The sequence below is a fragment of the Gymnodraco acuticeps genome, unplaced genomic scaffold (assembly GCF_902827175.1).
Source record: "Gymnodraco acuticeps unplaced genomic scaffold, fGymAcu1.1, whole genome shotgun sequence".
NCBI classification, from domain to species: domain Eukaryota; kingdom Metazoa; phylum Chordata; class Actinopteri; order Perciformes; family Bathydraconidae; genus Gymnodraco; species Gymnodraco acuticeps.
Window position 1 is genome coordinate 2159758 of NW_022989985.1, and position 22236 is coordinate 2181993.

At 39.2% G+C, this 22236-nt stretch overlaps 2 protein-coding genes across 2 annotated transcripts in view; both read right to left on the bottom strand.

The window, feature by feature from the left end:
* Window positions 1-4925: 4925 nt before the first annotated feature.
* slc20a1a (solute carrier family 20 member 1a) overlaps window positions 4926-22236 on the bottom strand; it is a 29273-nt gene continuing 11962 nt past the window's right edge. The window contains exons 2-12 of the mRNA XM_034212413.1: window positions 11557-11615; window positions 10045-10660; window positions 9781-9921; window positions 9578-9663; window positions 8913-9009; window positions 7558-7677; window positions 7144-7353; window positions 6526-6997; window positions 6263-6448; window positions 6090-6174; window positions 4926-5381 (exon numbers count right to left, since the gene is read on the bottom strand). Coding sequence (XP_034068304.1) covers window positions 5226-5381; window positions 6090-6174; window positions 6263-6448; window positions 6526-6997; window positions 7144-7353; window positions 7558-7677; window positions 8913-9009; window positions 9578-9663; window positions 9781-9921; window positions 10045-10393 — 1902 coding nt within the window. The 5' untranslated portion in view covers window positions 10394-10660; window positions 11557-11615 and the 3' untranslated portion in view covers window positions 4926-5225. The remainder of the gene's footprint in view (window positions 5382-6089; window positions 6175-6262; window positions 6449-6525; window positions 6998-7143; window positions 7354-7557; window positions 7678-8912; window positions 9010-9577; window positions 9664-9780; window positions 9922-10044; window positions 10661-11556; window positions 11616-22236) is intronic.
* Window positions 16041-19932, bottom strand: vgll4l (vestigial like 4 like). Its single transcript, XM_034212414.1, has 5 exons — window positions 19716-19932; window positions 17960-18083; window positions 17591-17840; window positions 17004-17085; window positions 16041-16852 (listed from the first exon to the last, which is right to left on the bottom strand). Exons 1-5 carry the CDS (start codon window positions 19780-19782, stop codon window positions 16551-16553), a joined length of 825 nt encoding a protein of 274 aa, XP_034068305.1. The 5' UTR covers window positions 19783-19932; the 3' UTR covers window positions 16041-16550.

Sequence of the window (22236 nt, forward strand, 5' to 3'; positions counted from 1 at the left end):
AAGGGTGTTTGTACGATGTACGGAAGCCGCGATAGCCCCGTTAAGACAACAGGGTATTCGCCTGGCGACCTACCTGGACGACTGGCTGCTTCTCGCACAGTCGGAGCAGGAGGCTGTTACGCAGACGAATGTCCTCGTAAAGCACCTGCTCAACCTGGGTTTCATAATAAACACAGAGAAGAGCATGCTGTGCCCCGCGCAGACTATACTCTTCCTGGGTTTACGCCTGAACTCGGTGCCCTTTTCAGCTCGCTTGTCAGCGGATAGAGTGAAAGCTTTCAGAGCTTGTCTCGCGGAGAGTGATGGTTACTGTGAAATGCGTAATGGCACTGCGCCACTGGCTGCACCCGACTTTTCTAGTACGAGGTGTGCCTATGGGTGCTGTCCTTTCACGGAAAGTGGTCACCACGGACGCATGTCTGACAGGTTGGGGAGGTATTTATGAAGGTCGCCCGGTGAGGGGTCTCTGGAGCAGAGACCTCCAGCGGGCACACATAAATTACCTGGAGCTTTTAGCGGTGTTTCTCACCCTAAAACGCTTTCTGCCTTTCCTCAGGGGACATCACGTCCTCGTGAGGACAGACAATACGACCACGATATCGTATATTAACCGCCAAGGGGGTTTGCGTTCTCTCCAGTTACACACACTGGCGCGCAAACTTATCCTATGGAGCGGTAGGCGTCTCCTCTCTCTGAGAGCGACGCACGTACCGGGACATAAACGTGTTTTATTGGCTGACAGGTACGTCAGGTACCTCTCCTCTGTGACAATGTTTAAACTTTAAACTGTCAGCCCCGGACGCGGAGATTCTGAAGATGGACATTAGACATTTCTTTAATAAAAAAGACGGCAATTCTCAGGTGGTGGCTCACACAACAACCCCAGAGCCACCACCTGAGCCAGGTGAACAAGGTATGTACCTGTCAGTAAACTTACAAGTTATGCGAACATGTAAGCAAAGCATAAATTACAGCTACGTTGACGTTACTTTGAATCGCGCGGGTAAGCTAAACCGTTACCAAGTAGCTATAGCTAGCCAGATATATTAAATAAACACTTTGTCATACAATCTAAATGTTGTGTTTTTTAGCGTTACCTGGTGGTTTCAAAGAAAGCTCTCTGGGAAATGTTGACTTACTGTTCGACATGAAGCTAGAAGCTACCTTACAGTACACAGTTGATCCGGAGTCCTGTCAGTTAAAGTGTTTCATAGTTAGCTTAGCTTAGCTTCAACCTAGCACTGAAATATATGGATGTTATGTGACAGTATTTCTGAGGAAAAGTCAGCTGAAATGGTGGCATAGTTGCCATTGCTTTACGTGTCGACAGCATGTTTGAACGTATTTGCAGCAGTAAATGTGGCTGTTTGGCCACTGACGTTGCCATAACAACACCTGCATTTAAATGTGCAACCTCTTTTTGAGACAGATTTTGCATGAAAATATAATTCTTCTGATTGATATTCCTATTGACAGCTAGTTTCTATGTGAACATTATGAGATGGACAGCCAGCTAACAAGCTTTTTATACAAATATTTCAGATCAAAGCCAATCCAGTGGGGCTCCTGAAAGGGGGCAAGGGACACTATGCTCCCAAATATGAAGCCTTGACCCGCATCTTAAAATTGATATGATCAAAAAATGATCTGCATTGTCGGAGGCCTTTTTTCCTCATTATCATGTCAAATTGTACAGCTTTCCTTAGTGTTGAATGCAGAAAGAGGACTATATTAGAGTATTAAGTGAAAATGACTATATTAAAGTTTTAAGTAAATGTATTAAGTGAATTACTCAAACTGCATTTGTATAGGAATGATTCTGTCCTATTGGCAGATAACTACTCTTAACAGTGATATCTACAAGAGGTTTCCAATGTAAATGTAACTATTTTCAATTGGTTAGTATTACATTTTGTGACATTGTGGTGACACTCATTTGAATGAAGACACATGTGTGTATCTTGAAATTCATTTATTTGACAGAGCTGGAAACGGATTGACTTACATACTTGTTTGTGTTTACCTACACAGTCATCACAGATGAGCCAAACAGAGTAGAGGATGAAGAAAGGAGAACAGGAGAAAGGGACACACAAGAAGGAGATGCAACAGACAAGAACAACAATGGAGACAACAATGAACAGGAACACCAGAACAGACAAGAGTCAATGAGTAACATGACTGATTTAGGGACTGCAGATACAGGGCCAAGGCAAGTGAGACACCACTGCTTTCCATCCAGCATGTTTGGCCAGCAAAAGAGTTCATTTCAACCGCAGACAGCAAGTGATGAGGGATTATTATTTCCTCCTTCCATCCCTGTTTTCTGTTTAATCTCATTACTAACTACTTCTAATAATTTGACATAGTTTATGATTTAATTGGAAAATGAAGTGTGTTTAAATAATAAACCCGTTTCTGATTCTTTGATTTCTTTTTGACATATGGGTGTTGAGAGATGTATCCATATCTCTTAATGTTGCTCTCAAAGTGCACAAGATTGATGCTTTTGACTTCAGTATTTAAAAAAAAGTCTTCCTGGGGGAGCATGGCCCGGCCCCCCCAGAGGAGGTGAGTTCCCCCCAAAATAGCACTTTATCTCTGCCTATGTAACTCCGGTGTAGTGTCCCCTCGGCAACAGATCACTCAGAGCTGGTGATTACTTTCCTGCATTTCAATGGACAGCATATAAAAAGGACATGTGAGCTGCATTGCTTAAGAGATCCTCTCATGCTATCTCTTTTACAAAATAACAACAAAACAAAACATCAGTGATCGTATAGTGGTAGTATATTTTTCACAAGCAATGTGAAACATTAAACTTATACAAACTGGTGTACAAAACTCACATACCTGTGTTGATCTCCTGGAGTGTCTCTACTCTTTCTTCTCCACATCTCTTTCCACCATCAGAGATTGCAAACATTTCAGAAACAGCTAGAGGTAGGGGACAAACAACTTGTTCGCTGGGCATGTCAAAAACCTCCCTGCTTTGATCAAGACTTTAGGGAGCCTTTAGCCCCTCTACCAAAGGGACTGGAAAGCAAGCTGTGAAAATGCAGTACCTTCTACATGCTGTCATGTTCCAGACACTGCTCTCAACCACTCAGGGCCTGCACACATACATGCAGAAAGAAACAATTGACTTGGTGCAGGCAGTAGATTACAAAACAGCAGTTGAGAACACACTGAAAAGTTACCGAAGTAACGAGAAAGCACATGAGGTCTATGACAAGACCAAGGCCCTGTGCAATGATCTTGATATTCCCGAAACTGAAGCAGAGGAAGAAGCGTAGAAACATGGAAGACTTTGTAGTCAAGGCATCATGTGGAGCAATGTGACACATTAAACATAAATAAACTGGTGTATAAAACTCGCATACCTGCATTTCAATGGACAGCATAAAAGGACACGTGAGCTGGGTTCTGGTGCTCAGATTAGCTATTGATGATCACGTTGATAAATCATATAAAACAAATAGCCAATCACACAAAAACATGTTGCTGTGACTGTGAGCATTAAACAATTAACATTAAACTAAACAAACACAACAGTACGTTATTGTCCTTATAAAATAAAAACATACATTTTGTCCACCGAGATAATACAGGCACCTTACTCACGTGCTATGAGAATCTCCCACAATGCATTGCCGTAACAAAGCTAATGCAGGCACACGTTTGTGACACCAGATGGCGCAATTGTGTATGTGCGTGTGGGGAGTCTTGCAGTAGAAAATTTGACTGTAGCGCCGCCACTGTGGGCTAAGCCCCGAATGTTTCCAGGTCCAGGCGACGCCCCTGGTGCCCTGTCATGATAGGTGTTTATATAAATGATGTTGTTTTGTGTGGTAGAGGGTCGCTGTCATTGATGCGTTTTGCACCCCGGACCACTGTTTTGATATTCCGCTGAAGTCTACGTTGAGACCATATATACAGTCTATGGTTGAGACGTAATATCTCTTCTTTTTTTTCGAGGGAAGGGGGGGTCAGAGGGCCTAGGTATAAAAGTAACGACTCACCACTGATATATTGTATTAACATGACAACAACATGCTGCATTGTATTGAAACAAGACACATAGGCCAAAGGCATTTCTACATTTAAATGGCATGTGCAGAACTCAGTACATGTGAAGCATTAACTCATTTAACCATCAATATCAAATGCGCAGTCAACAGTGCAAAAAATAAATAAAAAGCTTGTGTGCATAGTAGGCCTATGGTATTGAATAGACACATTTTATAACATCAAAATATAATGTCCAACAGACACCTCAAATTACGCCACGTGAGCCAAATTTAGAATTTCACTAATTTAACTAAAATAATGCAATGTATTTGTATTCTGAATTTGCATCATACCTTAATGAACATTCCATGTGAGCCATAGATCATTTAAACTTACACAAAACCGCAATTTTAGAAAGTTTCCCTTTTAATTCTTTAATAATTTGCTGCTTTATTCATGTCTGAGGTTACTGTGTGGACGGAGCCGCTACAAAAGTAGCTTAGCCTGATCGGTCCGATACCCATTCAGAAAACACGCATTTTATCAATAATATGACCTTTATTATTGTGTTTGAGGAGGCCTCAGGCTTATACGATGCATTTAAACATTTTTGTTTAATGAAAATAAACTTCAATAGAAATGATTTAAGAAGACGATATATATGTTTTGCGCTTTGTATTGCTGAAGGTAATTTTTGTTTTACAAAGTAAACTAATATTGACACTATTTCTTTTGAAAATATAAAACTTTTACAGTCCTTTGGGGGGTATTTAAGAACAATGAATCTTTGTCAATATATTTGTGTGCTGCTTTTAAATAACACATCCCACCCACAAACTAAATAGGATTCAGTAGAAAATGTTTAATAGTGAGACATTTACATTAAAATCCTTCAAATCAAGCAACTCGTTTTATTACATTAAAATAATGCAAACTGTTGTTTATTTTTCAGTCAAAGTTGAATTATCTGATTCTTAATACACATTGTTTTTATACAAATATACACCGGGATACACAAAATCACAGGGTATTATAAAAGTGAACAGTGGCATTTGATCCTACATCATTCATGGACACATTTCTATGAGATAAAATCATTGGCTCCACCTTGAAAAGAAATATTATTATAAACATCATTTTAATAGACCGGGTGGAATATGTTTTTTAACACAGTTTTATCAGTCAGTCTTACAAAAAGTGTGCAGCTGAGCAGCTCACAGAATGACATGTATGAAGAGAGCCATGATGGCAGCGCTGATCAGCCCGGAGATAGGAACCGTGACGAACCAGGCGATGAAGATGTTCCTGAACAGACGCCAGTCCACTGATTTCCTGGAGCGCAGCCATCCCACGGCCACCACAGATCCCACCTGTGTTTGCATGACATTAGTCAGATGTGATTTGTACTGATAAGTACAAATATGTTTGCAGAAGTTGTTGCTTATTACATTTGATACATTTAAACGTATTTGTCAATTTATAAACAGGAAATTATGTTAATATTGAAACAGTAAGCCAAGAGAGCAGGTTTTATCTGAGTCGTGTCAAGCTATATTTTGTGGTTTGTTAAGAAATCACTTATAAAAACAGTTTTACACTGCCCCTTTGAGTAAAATATAGTTTTAAATGTGCCAACTACTGAGAAATAAGAAAGGCGGCATATGATATCTTCCAATTGTATTGATTTAGCAGACAGCATTATTATATAAAAAACTTGAATTTGTTATTCTTGAAGTCAATGGAATATTAGAAAAAATATTAGAAAACTATTAGAAAATATTAGAAAACGTTCTAGTAAAAAGTGTTTATTTGTGCTGCTTGTTTTAAGCTTAGCAGTACAATAAACAATCTTGCTTTTTTATGTATGACCATTATTGCTATAAGTTAATATCATTTTTTAAATTATAATAACTCCATAACCTTATACACATGTTTGCAAGTGCACAACTTGAACACATTGGAAATGATCGCCCCTTTGAAATTACTCGAGATTTGTTGATAAAACTAATTGTGACCCCAAGAATGGAAATCAAATTTGAAGATTGAGGTTGAATTTTCGGAGTTTAGAGTTTCATTACCTTGCAGTGGGTTGTGCTGACGGGAAGACCAACATTTGATGCCACAACAACTGTGAGCGCTGAAGCTAGCTCAATGCTGAATCCACTAAATCACAAAAAAAACATATCGGTACATTTTGACTGTCAAATATATCATCATTTCAGTTGTCACTGTATATAAATGAGTGGCAAACCTGGAGGGGGTAATGGGTGTAAGGTCTTTGCCCAGGGTCTGCATCACTCTGCGTCCCCATACCCAAAGTCCAGCGCAGATACCCACTCCGCCGTAAAGAAGCAACCAGATAGGTGTTGGTGCGTTGGACATCACGGAGCCGCTCTCATACAGAAGCCAGAGAGCCACGAGTGGACCAATCGCATTGCTAATGATGAAAACGGTTTATGTAACTCATCTGAATAAACAGTACATAGTAAACATCTCAGGAGAAACTAACCCTACCTGACATCATTCCCTCCGTGAGCGAAAGAGCCAAAGCACGCTGTGAGTATCTGCAGGAACTTAAAAAGCATGGCGACAGCTGGTTGGTCGAGCTCTAGCTCATCTTCTTCAAAAGCAGGCTCAGGGCCAGCTTCCTGTGTCACATTCTCCTCTTTGACCACACTCCCATTGGTCACTGCCGAGTTGTAGCTGCTGTAACTGTCCACTCTGGGTCTTCCCTGCAACGCACCATCGACCTCCTTGTTTTTAGGATCTCCTTGAATGCCATAAATCGCCATGGTGTAGGAGGTGTAGCTGTTGTTCCTCCTGATGGGCCGCCCCTCTGTATCGCTGTCGCCGATGCAGTCACCAACCTTAGACACGTGAAGTTTCTGCAGTAGGTCTTTGTACAGGCCTGAATCTTTGTGGATGGTGTGGGATCGTCCACTGTGAGGATCAGTGATCATCATGGGCCCGAAAGTGCCATTCACACCTACGGAATTAAATAGTTTATTGTAATTCAACTTTAGTCTGAATTTATTTTGGTTATGTGATATCTGAGTTCAACCATTTTGAGATTGTATACATTTCGTAAAAAACATTTATTAGGGAATTCATTCAAAACCATTCATTCCTCACCATTGCTGGCATCCAAGTCTTTGGTTTCCATGTCATTGTTGTCCAAATCTGCTTCCTCTGAGCCTCCCAGTCTGAAAGCCACTCTCTGACTTTCTACTGGAGGCGCCTGGGGTTGAGGGTGCTGAGGAGTGGATTGCTGCTCAGCTGGCGCTGGTTTGCTGGAGTTCTTCTCCATTAATGGTGTTTCACAAGGAGAAGCAGCTGTTTCTCCTTAAGTAAAGGACATAAGCATTAAGCATTAAGCACCCAATAGCATTATAGGTCCTCTTTTTAGGGTTCAACTTATTAAGAATTTTCATGCAATTTCACAAAAATAACTAAATGTATGAATACATCGCAATTAACACAACATTTATTTTCATTTAAAATGCATTTGTGAATTTATGAGAGTCTGAAAGTGTAAGATTTACTCACGTCGGATTTTTTTCTTCAGACGAGGACAAACAAAGAACCAAACGAACAAAGCTGTGGCGAAGGCAGAGCCCAACGCAATGCACAGTGTTCCCCACCACGGCACTCTGTCAAAACCAAGCACTGAGCACACCAAAAGAGGAAATGAGAAAGAAAATCTGTCTCAGACAAGGAGAAACATCAACTTGAATGGTTCTTTCATTTATTAAGAACAGATACTGCTGCTTTCATAATAATAACAAAATAAACTGTTAGTAATTATATGCTCCCTATACTGTTTTACCTTCTTTTACATATATTGTAGCATCTAATCGGTCTCTGACATATTGACCTTTACAGGAAACAAGATTAAGTCTTTGTCCAGAATAACTAATCCTCCCCTCCAAGTTTTGGTTAAAATGTCGTAAAGGCCTGTTCCAATACTTCAGATCACTCTGACAGACAACCGTATCAGTATTAAAAACACACACCTTACAATCAGATAGTGTTTAAAACCCAGTCTTGCAGCCAACAGATAAAATACACTGTAAGGACACTTCTAGTATCTTTCATTTTCTTTTAATGCTAACACAGAATAGCTAGAATTTATAGAATGAGATGTGGTAATGCAGGTTAGTATTACAATATTGGGTTTTTGCCTCACAGATACAACTTACCTGTTTGCTCTTGTAGACAACAGCAGGTTAACAACAAATAAAAAGGCCATGGAGTAAAAGTAGTAGCTCTCATTATCAACATGGATGTGAAGCCATTAACCACGAATATTCTTGATTGACACAAGAACCTGTTTATCTCTGTGTCAGAAAATAAAATGTTGTCTGGAACATGTTTGCAGTATCAGTGTGAGAATTGCACTGCTGTGTTACGCTGTATAATTGCATAGCAGGAGTAATGGTGTGTTATAACTCTTGACCCACACACCGGCCTGCAGCCTTCAGTGAAGGGCCCAGGCCAGTTGTCTTCTCGATAAGTTCAATCCTGCAAATGAAACAAAAAGGAATGGAAATGGTCCATTTAATAGTTGTATGATTCTCAAATTCCCCTTAAACTGGTTTAACTTTATTTTGGTTATGTTGGGTGGTTTTTTGTTTTTTGTAATCAAGTTTAAATGTGGGTTTGACTGCTGGTATAATCTAGGGAACACTTCTTTAGACAGAAATGCCAGTTTGGTTGATGAAATATTGTCGGAAAAATATTAATCAAATTAAATGTTTTCTCTTTGTCCTAAGAAGACTGTCATCAACTCTTCTCTGTGTCTCTTGTGACATTTATTCAGACCTCATCTTGCTCCAGGGCTTTCAACATCCGCTGTGTGAATCAAAAGAAACATGCGTGTATTGTGTGGACCTTGTACTTACTTGGGGCTCCTGTAAACATGATGGAGAAGACGTTGATGCCCATAGTGATGGCGTAAAAGATGGGAAGAGCTCTGAGTCCGTTAGGTACAGGGTCAGCCTGGGGAAATCATATGTTAGAGCAGGATTGTTTTAGTAGTTACAACAAAGACATATTTCCCCCTCTAAACTTCTCAGATGTCTTCAGTTATTTAATTGTTCATGCCCAAAGAGACGCAGGTTATCCAGTATGTAACAAGAAACACAGATTCCAGAAAAACCAGACCCACAAGTTTAGCAGAAGTTTTTTATTCACCATTAATTATCTCAATACTAAGATATTTTCTTTTGACCATTTGGTTGGTAATCATTCTTAGGCTGTTTAATGCTGCTTAGGGCACTGTTGCGTCAGTATTAGCAATCAAATAATGTCATTTTTAATAATATATCACTTCAAGGAGACCGTTTTTTCTGCAGAATGAGTTCCTCTATATGTATTACTTTAAATACATCTTGAAAATTAGTTTTACACATGACACTTTTACACAAGTGTCATGTGAAGTGCAGGACTTGTGCTTGTTATGGAGTACTTTAACTTATGAAAATGATTTTAACACTTGCCACACCATAGATAAATTAAATTATCAATCTTTATCTTGTAAACTGGTGAGTGTTAGGGTTGTGCTTACCTTGTTCAAAATGTATTTGCGAACCAAATAGAAGAGGACTCCTGACATGATGCCTGACAGCATCGGGGACAAGAACCACGACGCCACTTTGGATTGAAAAACACATTTGAAAGAACATTGACAAATGCGTTTTAGGCTACACTTGTATGTTTTGGTTAAACACATACTCGTTTCACAATGTTGTGGTCAAAATAAATAATCACCAATGCGCAGAAGCTCCATCCATTTGACCCCTTGGTGACCTTTGGCTACCATGGAGAAGCCGATTGTTGCTCCAACAATACAGTGCGTTCCAGAAATGGGGAGCTTTAGGAATGATGCAGTTAGCTGCCACACAGCAGAGCCTGTGGGACAAAAACATGAGCTGGGCCTGTTCTCGCAGTCTAAACATTGACTAGTAAAAAATATCTTTATTTTATTAGCACCATTTAAATACATTTCTATGTAATGTTAATGTTAATGCTTACCAAACATCGCACTTATCGACCCTGCCATCAGGACGTGTTCGGAGCCGTTGTACATGTTGACGTCAATGATGCCCTTCCGGATGGTCTCGCTGACTTTGGCCCCCAGCAGCACTGAGCCCACCGTCTCAAAGATAGTGGCCAGGATGCAGGCCTGACGCAAGGTAACCACTCCGGAGCCCACTGCAGTACCGAAGGAGTTGGCCACGTCGTTGGCTCCCACAGAGAACGCCAGGATGAAGGCAATGATGAAGCCTAACACCAGCAGCCACATGTAGCCTGTCATGGCGGTCCCTGAGGCCACAGCCATTGTAGTGGCAGCAGCCAGGGTTGCTAATGTGGTTGTATCCATTACTACTTTCAAATTGATAACAAATTAAAACAATCGGAGTTAAATAAAGCCAATTTATTCTGGTTTTACGGCGTCTAATGAGGTATTATTTGTTTATAAATAAGAAAAGTTCCCCCTTAGGTCAGTTTTATTAGCACTTAATGGGGAGAAATCTAAATGTATTGCTAGCTAGGTATGTAGGGTTTGTCTGTAGGCTTCATCATAAAATGACAGGGTAAAGAGACGGGAGAGACATCCATTGTGACAGCGAGCCACTGATGATACACACTGTAAAAACACAAACACATGAGTTAGTGGTTAATGCTTCTTATTTACTGGTTCAAAAACAAAGTTAGGTTACACATTAACAAGACCAGAACTAGCTACAGGGATAAAACAGCGTGCTGCATTTTGTTCTGCAGGCATGATTTAGGGTCTATTATCTGTGTGGCAGAGGGAAGTGGTTATAATAAAGGGGTTTATAACCATACAAGCCACATTAAAGTTTGGCATCACTTTGTTAGAGCATAACCTTTCTGTAGAGCTATCTGTTTCACTTGTCAATCATAACAGTTGTCATGACACAAAACAGGAAGAAGACTATTCATATCTTCAAATCTTATGCAATTCACAGACTTATAAGCATTCATTTCCCTCCAATACTAAGGAATATAGTCATATTATAAGGGTTGATTAAGTGCATTTGCCACCCAGTGTTATTATTATGATTAAATAGGATTTTCTAATATTTTAGACCATTATTAGCTAATTAAACCTCTGTCTTCTCCTTGTCTATTAAGAACTCAATGGGGCTGCTTGGGGTTTATCTTCCATGAATTCCTCCGTTGCTATGGTGTTTTTAATTTAAGCAGAATTTAAACCAGACCATTTTAACTTTGTTACATATAATGAAATACATGGCTGTGTAATGTTTTGGCTGTGCCTAAATGTGTCCGTGTAGCAACAGGTTGAGCGTCACATAACTTTAGTAGCCTCTGAAATGTCAGTTTTAATCACAAATAAATCCACTTAAAACTAAAAATAGAAGTGGACACCTCAGTTATTTTTGATCAAACTCATAATCGTTATGGAAAATAGCTGTATGTTAATCTCCTTAGCTGTTCTTGCATAATTAAAATCGAGCGACAAAAAAAACGAAAAATGAAAGAGAGAAAAATACTCACATGTGAGACGAAAGTGAACGTCTGCGTGTTTTGGGGTCCAACGCACTTCGTGTGTCCTGCTGAGAGATGAGAAACAGCTTTATTATGCAAAGTGAAGGTTGGATGTTATTATAGGAGGGGAGTCTGCACCGGCTTTATATAACGAGCTATGGAGTACACGCCTCTACAGATCGGTCATGAGACCTAAAGCTAATGTTTAGCTTGTTTGTAGGCAGAGTAATAATTACTGTTGCCTTTGATTAAGTTACTTTGCTGCATATGCACCTGAAATCCCCCACTTTTTTTCCCTCCACACCACCACGGAGATACAGAAATATGTATTGTTTTGCCTCAGTATATCCTAAAGACACTACATTTCAGGCTCTCAGTGTGTTTATGTTAATTGGGGTTTGTTGTGGTCACGTAATATTCCCATAATATTCCTGGATACTATGTATAGTTGGATTTATGTTGGTGTCAATAATAAGAAAGGCAATGGGCATGTGTAGCTGGGGCTGATGTCCCAAATATAACAATGATCTCATGTGCTAAAGTGACCACATGTGTTGATCTTTTTTTATTTATTTCAATAACATGGCTTCCACTATGGTGCCACCTACTGGCCAAACCTAGTATTACAAATAACATGTACTATTTTTGTGTGAAATGTTATTGCAATTATTGAGGCTATAGACTTGTTTAAATGGATGTGTATTTTTTGTTGTTGAAAGAATTCCCTCAACAGAAACATATGCTACAATATGATCACACTGAACGCAAGTTGCATGGCACATTAAGCAAGGGTAGCTAAGCAGAGCGTGAAGTACCTGTCTCAAAGTGTGTTACTGAACAACCTGTCATCCCCCATTTTCCTCTTACTTTACTGGGAAACTCCACTGGACTTCAGCGTCAGCAGAACAGACTCTTTTCTAGACTGCTACACTGCCTCCAAATCTGCTGATGAGTTCCTCTTCATTACTCATTTATTCAGTGCCTGTTGGATGATCTCAACCGGTGCACAAGAGTGCTACCTGTGTGGAATATTTTGACCTCTCCAAAGCATGTGACAAGTGCAAATGGAAGTGACGCACAACAGTGCTGAAAAGAAATGTGAAGGTGGCGAAAGCGGTCACTTTTTACCTGCATCACATCCAATCTTTTTTTGATGTGCTTAGCATGCTATAAAAGAGCCATTCTGCATACTTTTCCTTTTGATACTGGAAGTACTTTTAGCTGAAAATACTTCTGCACATCCTGTTTCTGAAATAGGCCATTGTGCAAAATGAGTACTTTAACTTTTTCTACTTCAAATACATTTTGATGCTGATACTTTTGTACTTTTATTTAAGTACAATTTTAATTCAGGACATGTATCTGTCATGGAGTATTTTAAGAAATAATATTATTATTTCTACTTCTACTTTACAGGATCTGAGTACTTTATCCACCTCTGCATATATGTAACACCATTCACATGTAACACATCAAGATCATTTATAGAGCATTGCATCTTTTCTATATATATTGGACTGTTGGCCTCTTTGGTTGCTTTAAATAAATTATAATAAATGAAGTATATTTATAATGTCCCATGGGGCTCCATTTTACTTTTAAAGGAAGTAAAAACTGATACTTATCCAAGACCAAATAAGATTTGAAGGCATCAGATACAGAAATTGTGATTTTAAAAGTGTTTACAAATAGAGGGCTAACTTGTAAATACATAGTCACTGATACCATGCAATGTAGAGATTTTACAGCAGATTATTTGAGCTGCTTTTCCAAGTGATTTCCTTTTCCTTTCTTAAGTGTTTGGAGGTTTTTCCACTGAGAGCCCTTATACTGAAACAGGCCATTTGAGTTACTTTGTCAGACCAGCTTGGGAGAACACCCACCAAACAATAATTTACATACAATTAACTCATACTTGTATCCATGATCATTTAAATACAAAGAAGTTGAACAAGAACTAGAAAATGAATCATGCTTCTTCACAACAGAGACACAGTCATTCCAAGCAATCATGTTCTCATGAGATTAGAGCTGCAATTTAAATTATTTACAAAATGCTTCATAGTGTGTTGACAGTGATTTAACTTTGACGGACTAGACAAAGGAAAATAACTTTCCCAGAGGGTTTGGCCATCTTTCTGTGCCACTGGCGTTTTTAATTACTACTGCCTCAGTAAAATTGACTTAAATGTTGTTTCTGTCTTGTTTGAGGTATTCAGAATTACTATTATCTTTTAATGTAGACTCAGACAACAATGTGCACTTGTTTTGCAGCAGCTTGAGAAGAGTTTTCTCTTTACATTCTCATGGCCAGTTGTTCTTTATCACTTAAAGGGGCCCTATTATGCTCATTTTCAGGTGACATCATTGTATTGTGTGCATCCACTGTGACATGCTTTACAGTAAAGAAAAAAAAAGGTATTTATTTTGCACATACTGCCAATGCGGCAGCTCCTCTTTTCACCCTCCGTCTGAAACCAGAGCCTAGTCTGCTCTGATTGGTTAGCTGTCCGGCTCTGTTGTGAATGGTCAACTGCTTAGAGATGTCCCGCCCCTTAGCTTATCTTGTACATACAATGTGTTAGAGTGCTAGTGTTTAGAAGCTACCGTAACATTGTGATATCACGATGTTACGGAAGTAAACAAAGCAGTCTAATCGAGGCGTTTCAGGCAGGGGTGACTGTATTGGAGAGAAACTCCCTCGTATTTTGAATGTTATCCTTTGGAGACCATTTACATGCACACAAACCTTGATAACACACTACAGGAAAGGGAAAACGCAAAAAACATAATAGGCAAGGCAAGTTTATTTATATAGCACCTTTCAACACAAGGCAATTCAAGGTGCTTTACAAAAATGAAAGACATTCAGACAAAGGCATTTAAAAACAGTAAAAGATAATAAAAGAAACATTAAAAGAAAAAATACATGAATAAAAATCACATGAATAAAAAGTTGCAGTGCAGTTTAAGATATGACTAGTTCACACAGAAGTTCCACTTTACTGATGAACACAACGGCTCAGTTTCAATTAAAAGCAGCGACAAAAAGTCTTCAGCCTGGATTTAAAAATAGTAAGAGTTGCAGCGGACCTGCAGGTTTGGGTGCCTTTAAGCTCAAACTTTAAACTCGTACTAAACAAACGTGCCCAGATAGATAAACACATTTCATTAAACTCATAAAATAAACTTGCACATAACTAGTTTTTAGTGCATCAAATACAACCAATATAATCAATCAATATACTTATAAGTTTATATAGACACTTGAATTCTTGGTTGAGTATTGAAAGAGACTTAAGCTTGAAATATTGGACGAGTACCAACATATATGTTGTATTGTGAAGTGGATTAAGAGTTTATGCGCAGTAGATGTGAAAACCTGTTACGTAGTTACCTCCTACTGTTTAGCTGAGCAAAGTATTTTCTCTCTCAAGTTGCCGTTTGTTGGACAACAACAATCTCGCTCAACAACAAGTTAACCTGCAGAGTTTTGAGTTGTCTGTCCTGTTAACCATGCAACATGAGACCGTTTGTCATTCACAATGTTGGCTGTTTTGAGGTTTCCCTAAGTGCCTCTAGATGGCATCAATGTCCCTGTACAGGTTATGCTGGATAATGGATATACTCCGAGTGGAAATACCAGTTTCAACATTTAATGAGGGAAAGTAATAACCAGCAGTTGGATCACTATTTGCTCTGTAGAAAAGGACTTGCTGCATGTTTAATGTGAACTTTATATTACTGAAAGTTGGATTTAAAGAGGTCTTTTGCAGATATGCTTACTCAAACACCCCACTGACATTATGTAATACAATTGTAATGATTTTCATTATATTGTTTATTATACAAACAGAATCCATTCCCATTTGTCCTCATGCTCCTTCCTGATGTACAACTTTCTTCCAAAGGCTTTCAACTTGTCAGAACATTTAGGTTATATCCCACTTCTTCTAAAATTGAACAACTGTAATTTCAAAGAGAAAGGCTTTGGAATTTTTTTATATGGCTTATCATATTTAAAGTTAGACAAGATAGGACTTGCAAATAAGCAACTGAAGAACTTTGCTGGTTCTCATGCTCAGGCCTATATTAGCCCAACCCTTTCTTCCCCTCTTCCCTCCCTCCTATCCCTTGCCAAACAGGATCTGTAGGATCTTACAGTCATTTTCTCAGGAGACAGGAATGTCAGAACACAAGGCCTGTTACCTGCTGGAACATGCAACCTGCATTCCCGCTAACTAACAGGAAAAAGTCCCGAACCTGTTGCTCATACGTCTATTTAATTCCACTCAGTGTGTGGCAACAGCTTTCAGTGTAAGTGCTATGTATGCACCGGACACGTTGTAGACGCACACTGACTCACTACTCAAATTAGGTTGTCTGGTACACCACCATGCACATCTACTTTGGATTTTTGTTCCAATGAAGTCGTTTTTGTGAATTTCTTTGTTAAGACGGATGCAGTTTTAAAAATGAAACACAGAAAGTTATTTAAAGAATTTCGAGATTTTTTATTTCATAGTATTGTTTTTAAATCTCTTGGACAGCTGCTAGGCATTACAATATACAGCAGATAGGCTAGTCATGTAGACTATAAGCAACCCAAATGTTATCAGTACATAAATATAATACAACAAAATCGTGGCCTTCAGACCGTTTAAAAGACTGCCACAAAATGAAAGAAATGTTAAGGATTACTTGGCGGACTGTTCAAACAACCCGCATCACCATCTACAGTGTCTCAAGTATTCAGATGCTATTGACACACAGAGGATAGAAATGTAACAAAACACAGACATCCCAAATATTGCCACATTCATCTGCATCAATGTGTCTGATGTGTCAAATTCGCACACACACACAGTGAGAGCACTCCTGCATCCGTTAGCTCGCCCTCTCAACACTAGCGTTGGCATTTCCATTGCTGAACAAGCAGAGCTGCACGCAGTGAAATGTTTAAAGTCACAGTTTTTTCCCCATATCACGGGTCATTTCTGGCTTTAATTAATAGACCAATGGCTGGAAGTCGGCGATGAGCTGCTGGTGGACTCTTTGCGGGACTGATTCGGGCTGTGTCTGTAGGCTGGGGAGTGAGTGACACTTGGACTGCTGGGCGGTGTGGAAGAGCAGGAGGAAGACTTTGTTTTAATCTGCAGCCACTTGTCTCCCAAAGCCTTGGCAAAGTGGTCATCCACAGACACGCTGATGGAGAGCTGCTGGGAGCGAGCTTTCTGGTAGTTCACTCCGAGGCTCCTCTGGAAATGCTCGTCAACAACATTGTCATAGTTGCATTTGGAAATCCCTGCAAGATAAGGATGAATAACAAAGTCAAATACACACCTTGGTGAGTCAGATAAAGTCAGCGGATATCTAATATGTGATGTGTGTGTGACGATTAGGGAGTGACTGTCTGGTGTGGTGGATAAGATCATTCAAAAGAGTGTGAGACTGACCTGACGAGGGGCTCCGGTGGAGCTCAGATCTGCAGGAGGGGTTTTTTGACGAGGAGACACAAGTGATCACAGAGGGGCGCATCTGGAAAAAAAAGATCGATTAAACTTAAAGGGAAAACAATTCCCTGTTTGTGTTTTCTATCACCTTAACCTGGCTGGCCACTTCATCCCACAATAACAAATAACAGTACAAAGTTTGGTTAAACTAAATCATTTCACAACCGATTAAACTGCTTGGGTCTGCCCATTAAAGTCAGATCACTCCCAGTGTGGTTGCACATGCAGGTCAAAGAGAGAGCTGTCTGCTTGGTCTTGTTTATGGAATTCCTCCCTCCATTGCTCACATTTTCTTCCTGAATCCGGCTGGGTTGCATAGCTAGGACAAGCTTAGGCCTGTATATACTCTTGGAAGAATGCCTGTGCAGTTGGATTCACAGACTACAGATAGGAGATGAAGCTGCAGCTAGCCTGGAGCTACACTGACACTACAAAGGGACATACAGTACTGCCCTCTTTCACAAGTAACAGCAGGTGTTAGCACCCATGACCTTTGAGAAAAGCACATTGAACATTTTTTTTTTTTTTACCTGGATTTGAGCAGGAGCAGAGTTTTTAGTCTTTTCCTCTGTGCTTTCTGGGTCTCTTCTTGGTTTCTTGATGAGGGCAAGTGGTTCATCCATGATTGGTTCATAGTACATATGGGATGGCAGAGAGCTGGTGGGGCTGGGTGTTGGACTCCAGGTAGATGTGGGGCTTTGAGGCCTGTTGAACATCACTGGTGCTGGTGCTGCTCTGTGGACAGCTTTAGCATTGCTTCTGCCCAGTACCCGCTCCCGTCTGAAACATGATTTCATCAGGAAATGTTAGATATCTTTGATAGCAGTAGCATATAGTGAATTCTAATTTTACTATTTAATTGCTACTCTAAACAGGACAAAAATAAATGTTTCACTAACCTTTCTTCCAACGTCAGACCCCTCTCGTAGCTGTGCTTGCGTTTGACTTGATGCACTGTTGGGGCGTGGGCCCGGTCATTTGCGATATGTCTGTGTCTGTCTTCACTCCTGAGATTGGGCTGACCTGAAAAACATAAAGAAAATGCAGAGTTAGGATAAGAGGGTTTGGATATGGCTTATTTGCCAAAAGGAAATTCAAAAAAAGATGACCATTTACTGGAATTCATGATTTTACTACACTGATGATGCTGTATGATGAGTAACTGCTTGTCTTGATCCATGACATCAACCTGCATGACTGCTTTTCGTGGGAAATGTTTTTTTTTATTACCAACGTTAATTGTAAACTCCGTTAAGTTGTAGAACTCGATCTACCTGATATGTGAGGTTGCAACTGTACACAGCTGATTCATTGCTAACGGTAAATGTTGTTTTTCTGCATAATGTTGGCATTCAGCCCTATCAAAGCGCCAAAATCAACAGCTTTTGTTAGTTCAGAGTGCCACAATTCCAACAGCTTTTGGCCTCTGACGACCCTGATTCAGGCGGCACCCATAAGTGAAAGGGCCAACAAAGTACACACATTAGATTTAGCTGGTGCTTTTATCGAAAGGCTGGATTTTGCAACTACACAAGTTCCAACACATCTACACGAGCTGGTGATATCATTGATGTGTGAAAGAAGAGAAATGCAATGTATATTAAGATTGCCAATCAGACCCACACAATTATTTATTGATGTTTATAAGGGAACATCACTTATTATATTTAATCCAAGCAATAAGATAAATAATGTTTTGGTCTTTGGGCTCTTCTCTCAAGTATTTAACATGTGCGTAGTCAGCTCACATGTTCAAAACTGGCCTGTATTCAAAACACAAAGCATTGTTTGGAAATGTAATGGCAGCATAATTAGACTGCAGCCTTTTGTTTGACTGGCGGGAGTCCTTGAAAGGTCTTTTAACTGTATTCAAATCAATCATTCAAAGCGTGTAGAGAAGTCAAAATAACATCTTTTGAAATCACACAATTGGGTGATTAGACTAATGGGTTTTGAATTGCAAGACAATGAAAGTTGGCCACTGTCTTTAAACTCACTCCAATCCGCATATCCTACTGAGCACTTCAACACCTGTGAGCTACTCCTTCATACAGAGTGCCATTGTAGAGGGAGGGGGGGCAGGTATAACCACACCTATGCTGATTTTCTAATGCCCCGGGCATGGATATTTCTTCCTTGTTAGAAGAGGGAATATGGTGCCTGACCTTCCGTTTGGATATGTTTACTTAGATGTTACTGATATCCATCAAAGTCCTGAGTGGCAACACAATTGATAGAAACGTAGTTTAATATTGAGGACATTTAAAGCCAATACGTATTGAAAGAGGTTAATTAACTATTTGTTTTTAATACATTTACATTACCCACATATTTGTATTTAAGACAAACAAGCTATACTATACAATACAAATACATGAAGTGTATCAGCAAAGTTTGTGTATACCTTCCATGGGATTGTGTGATTCAAATCTGATTACTTTATATTTGATACTGAATGAACATATATATCATGCATAAAACAAAAGTCACTGCTTCTCTAATGAACATGTAGATAAAAGGTTGAGGCATGACATACATAACAAAAATTATATGCATAGAAATATTGTAGCAAAACCACAGCTTAGACTTGATTTCCATACCATGGTAAAACAATTAGTATCAAGCAACATGAGGCAATAAAATATTCAAACATACCTTCTAAAATGTAGACCTTGAAGCCACTGCTCATCCGGGTGATGTACTGGAAGTTAGCCACAGCCATGGCTACTTGTCTTTGTCCAAAAAAAGCAAAAAACTGAGAAACACCTTGACTGCTGGAGCTTACAGGACACAATGAGCCTCAGTAGATTGTATTGGGAAAGTAATGAGATGCTGGGTCTGAGTTCAGACAGGTAAAGTATCAGGTGAGTGCAGATAGGTGCAGTGGCTTCCCTGTGACTCACTCCTTGTATTCAGATTGGCTGCTGTCTGGACTAATCAGAGGCCCTCATTCACTCAGGCTTGTTGTTGTCTTACAGGAGGAATGAGCTCACAGGTAAAGGTAAAAAGTGGATTTATAAATGTCATACTGCCATAGAATCCACCCTGATTATAGGAGATTTGCTGTATTCAACACTTTATTGTGTACAGTAATACACATCTTTGGTCATAAATCTTTTTTTAAATCTTTTCTCAAGCCATGAAGAAAATGAAGTGTGTCTTTTGTTTCTCTTCATGGAATCACCACCTGTCCCCCTCACCTCCCCCCTCCCCCCTAATCTGCAATCTCACCAAACTGCATTTTTTCGAGCCCTTAGCCCACCGGAGCTCCAGTCATTCCTCTGGCCTGCCCATACACGCACGCAGCTGTACTATGTGCCTGCCTCGCCAGTAACCCAAAGGCCTTTGTTGATGGCCAGACAAAGACTCCTAAGTCCTGAAAATGCCGCTGCCATGAGAACAATCTCGTCTGAGTATACTGAGGAGTTTGGCCACAAGAAGAAAGTCTTTGGAGGCCACTCACCCAGATACTGTGTGGCATTGGTACTGCTCAAAATCATAAGGGGGGCAATTCATGTGTGGATATATGTTGGCAAATATGAAATTAGTGCAATGAGAATCAATTAAAAAAATGATACTCTGCCCTGATATAGACTGATATATTAGCTTGTTTCTACACATCTAATACTGATTTCTAGGTGATAGGATGATGGTTTAAAAATAAAAAAGTCTACACAAATAAAATGCTTGCTGTTAACACATGCATGAGATAATGGTGTTGAGCTCAATATTAGCTCAACACTGCCCCCCTAAGTCATAGGACACAGTGCAATAAAGTGGCATCAAACCTCACACTAAGGTACTGATTCACATGCAAATAAAATCCCAAACGTGCTATTGACGTTTTGAACATCACGTTTGCTCAATGGCCTATTCCAGTCAGTGACAACAAACTTAAAATGCTAAGTATTTGGGTTTAAATGAATGGAATCCGTGCGATCGTGTTCTTCTAGTTTTGTAGCATTCATTATCCACATGCCAGTGCCTCACATACGTAGATAAGAAGGTATACTCTTTCGCTTGATTCACTTCTTTTTAACAGCAAATTGTCCTTCTCCTTCACTGCAATGAAAATGATCCAGGTTGGAATTTGGATAATCCTACTTAAATTTGATTTAATTGTCAATAGAATATGAGTCCACTTAATTTAATTGGTAGTTTTATTAGTGTATTTTTTCTCTGTCTAAGACCTGTTAAGACAATTCCTACGTAATACTGCAGCAATACCAGACATTTCTTTAAAATCAAGCCCAGTACCAAGTTAATAATTAAGTATATAAGAGTAAATCAATTCATATAAAATGATAGGGATTAAAAATAATGCTGATATTTTTCTTTTAAATTGGGACCCAAATCACAAGGGTGATTATACTGTACATTTTTGTATTTATATTGCTAACCGTACAATTATTATATTAAATGTGAATCAACAAATAATTTAAAACACTTGGCTTTATAGATATTAGCACTGCTCTTTGTAGGAGGTATTCCAATTACTGTGTACATTCACAGTTGTAACATGTTTAGAAATTAATAAATCCATTGCTGAAATGGCAGCGAATTCTGGTCTGCAGCTACAAAGGTCATATGACCCACAGCAATAACATGCCTTCAAAACTCACACTAGGGTACCTCATCCAAGTTTGAAAAATATCAAGAATGCCATTGTGCTGTTGAAGTTTAAAACATCTGGTTTGCTCACTCGCACGTTCCATGCGGCGTAAACAGTGGAAACATGCAAAGTATTTGGGTTCCACATAAATAGAATCTGTGTGAATCCGTGTTCTTCTACTTTTGTAGCATTCATTTTCCTCATACCAGCGCCTCAAATAGCATTTTCACTGAGTACACTTTCATACTAGCTAAATTGACATTCTCTCTCAAAGCAGAATAAATAGTCCAGTTTGTAATTTGAATGAGCTAAATTCATTTTATTGAATTAAATATTAGTGTACTAAATATGATTGGTGTATTTAGTTTTATTACACAGGAAATAGTACTTTGTCAAACCAAATGTTAACCGCATAAACATGTATTACACTTTGCCTGAAAGATATGTTTATTGCTATTTGAGTGAGGTGTTCCAATTACTTTCTATATATTCAAAATAATAACAAATCTATTGCTGAAATGGCAGCAACTTTGTACTAAATATTAAAAGATGTAGGCTCCATCT

Coding starts and splice junctions, on each gene's coding strand:
- vgll4l (XM_034212414.1), bottom strand. CDS start 19,782: ATGGCTGTGGCTAACTTCCAGTACATCACCCGGATGAGCAGTGGCTTC. Junction 18,084..19,715: donor CAAGGTCTACATTTTAGAAG/GTATGTTTGAAT, acceptor TATGTTTTTCAG/GTCAGCCCAATCTCAGGAGT. Junction 16,853..17,003: donor CCACCGGAGCCCCTCGTCAG/GTCAGTCTCACA, acceptor CTTATCTTGCAG/GGATTTCCAAATGCAACTAT.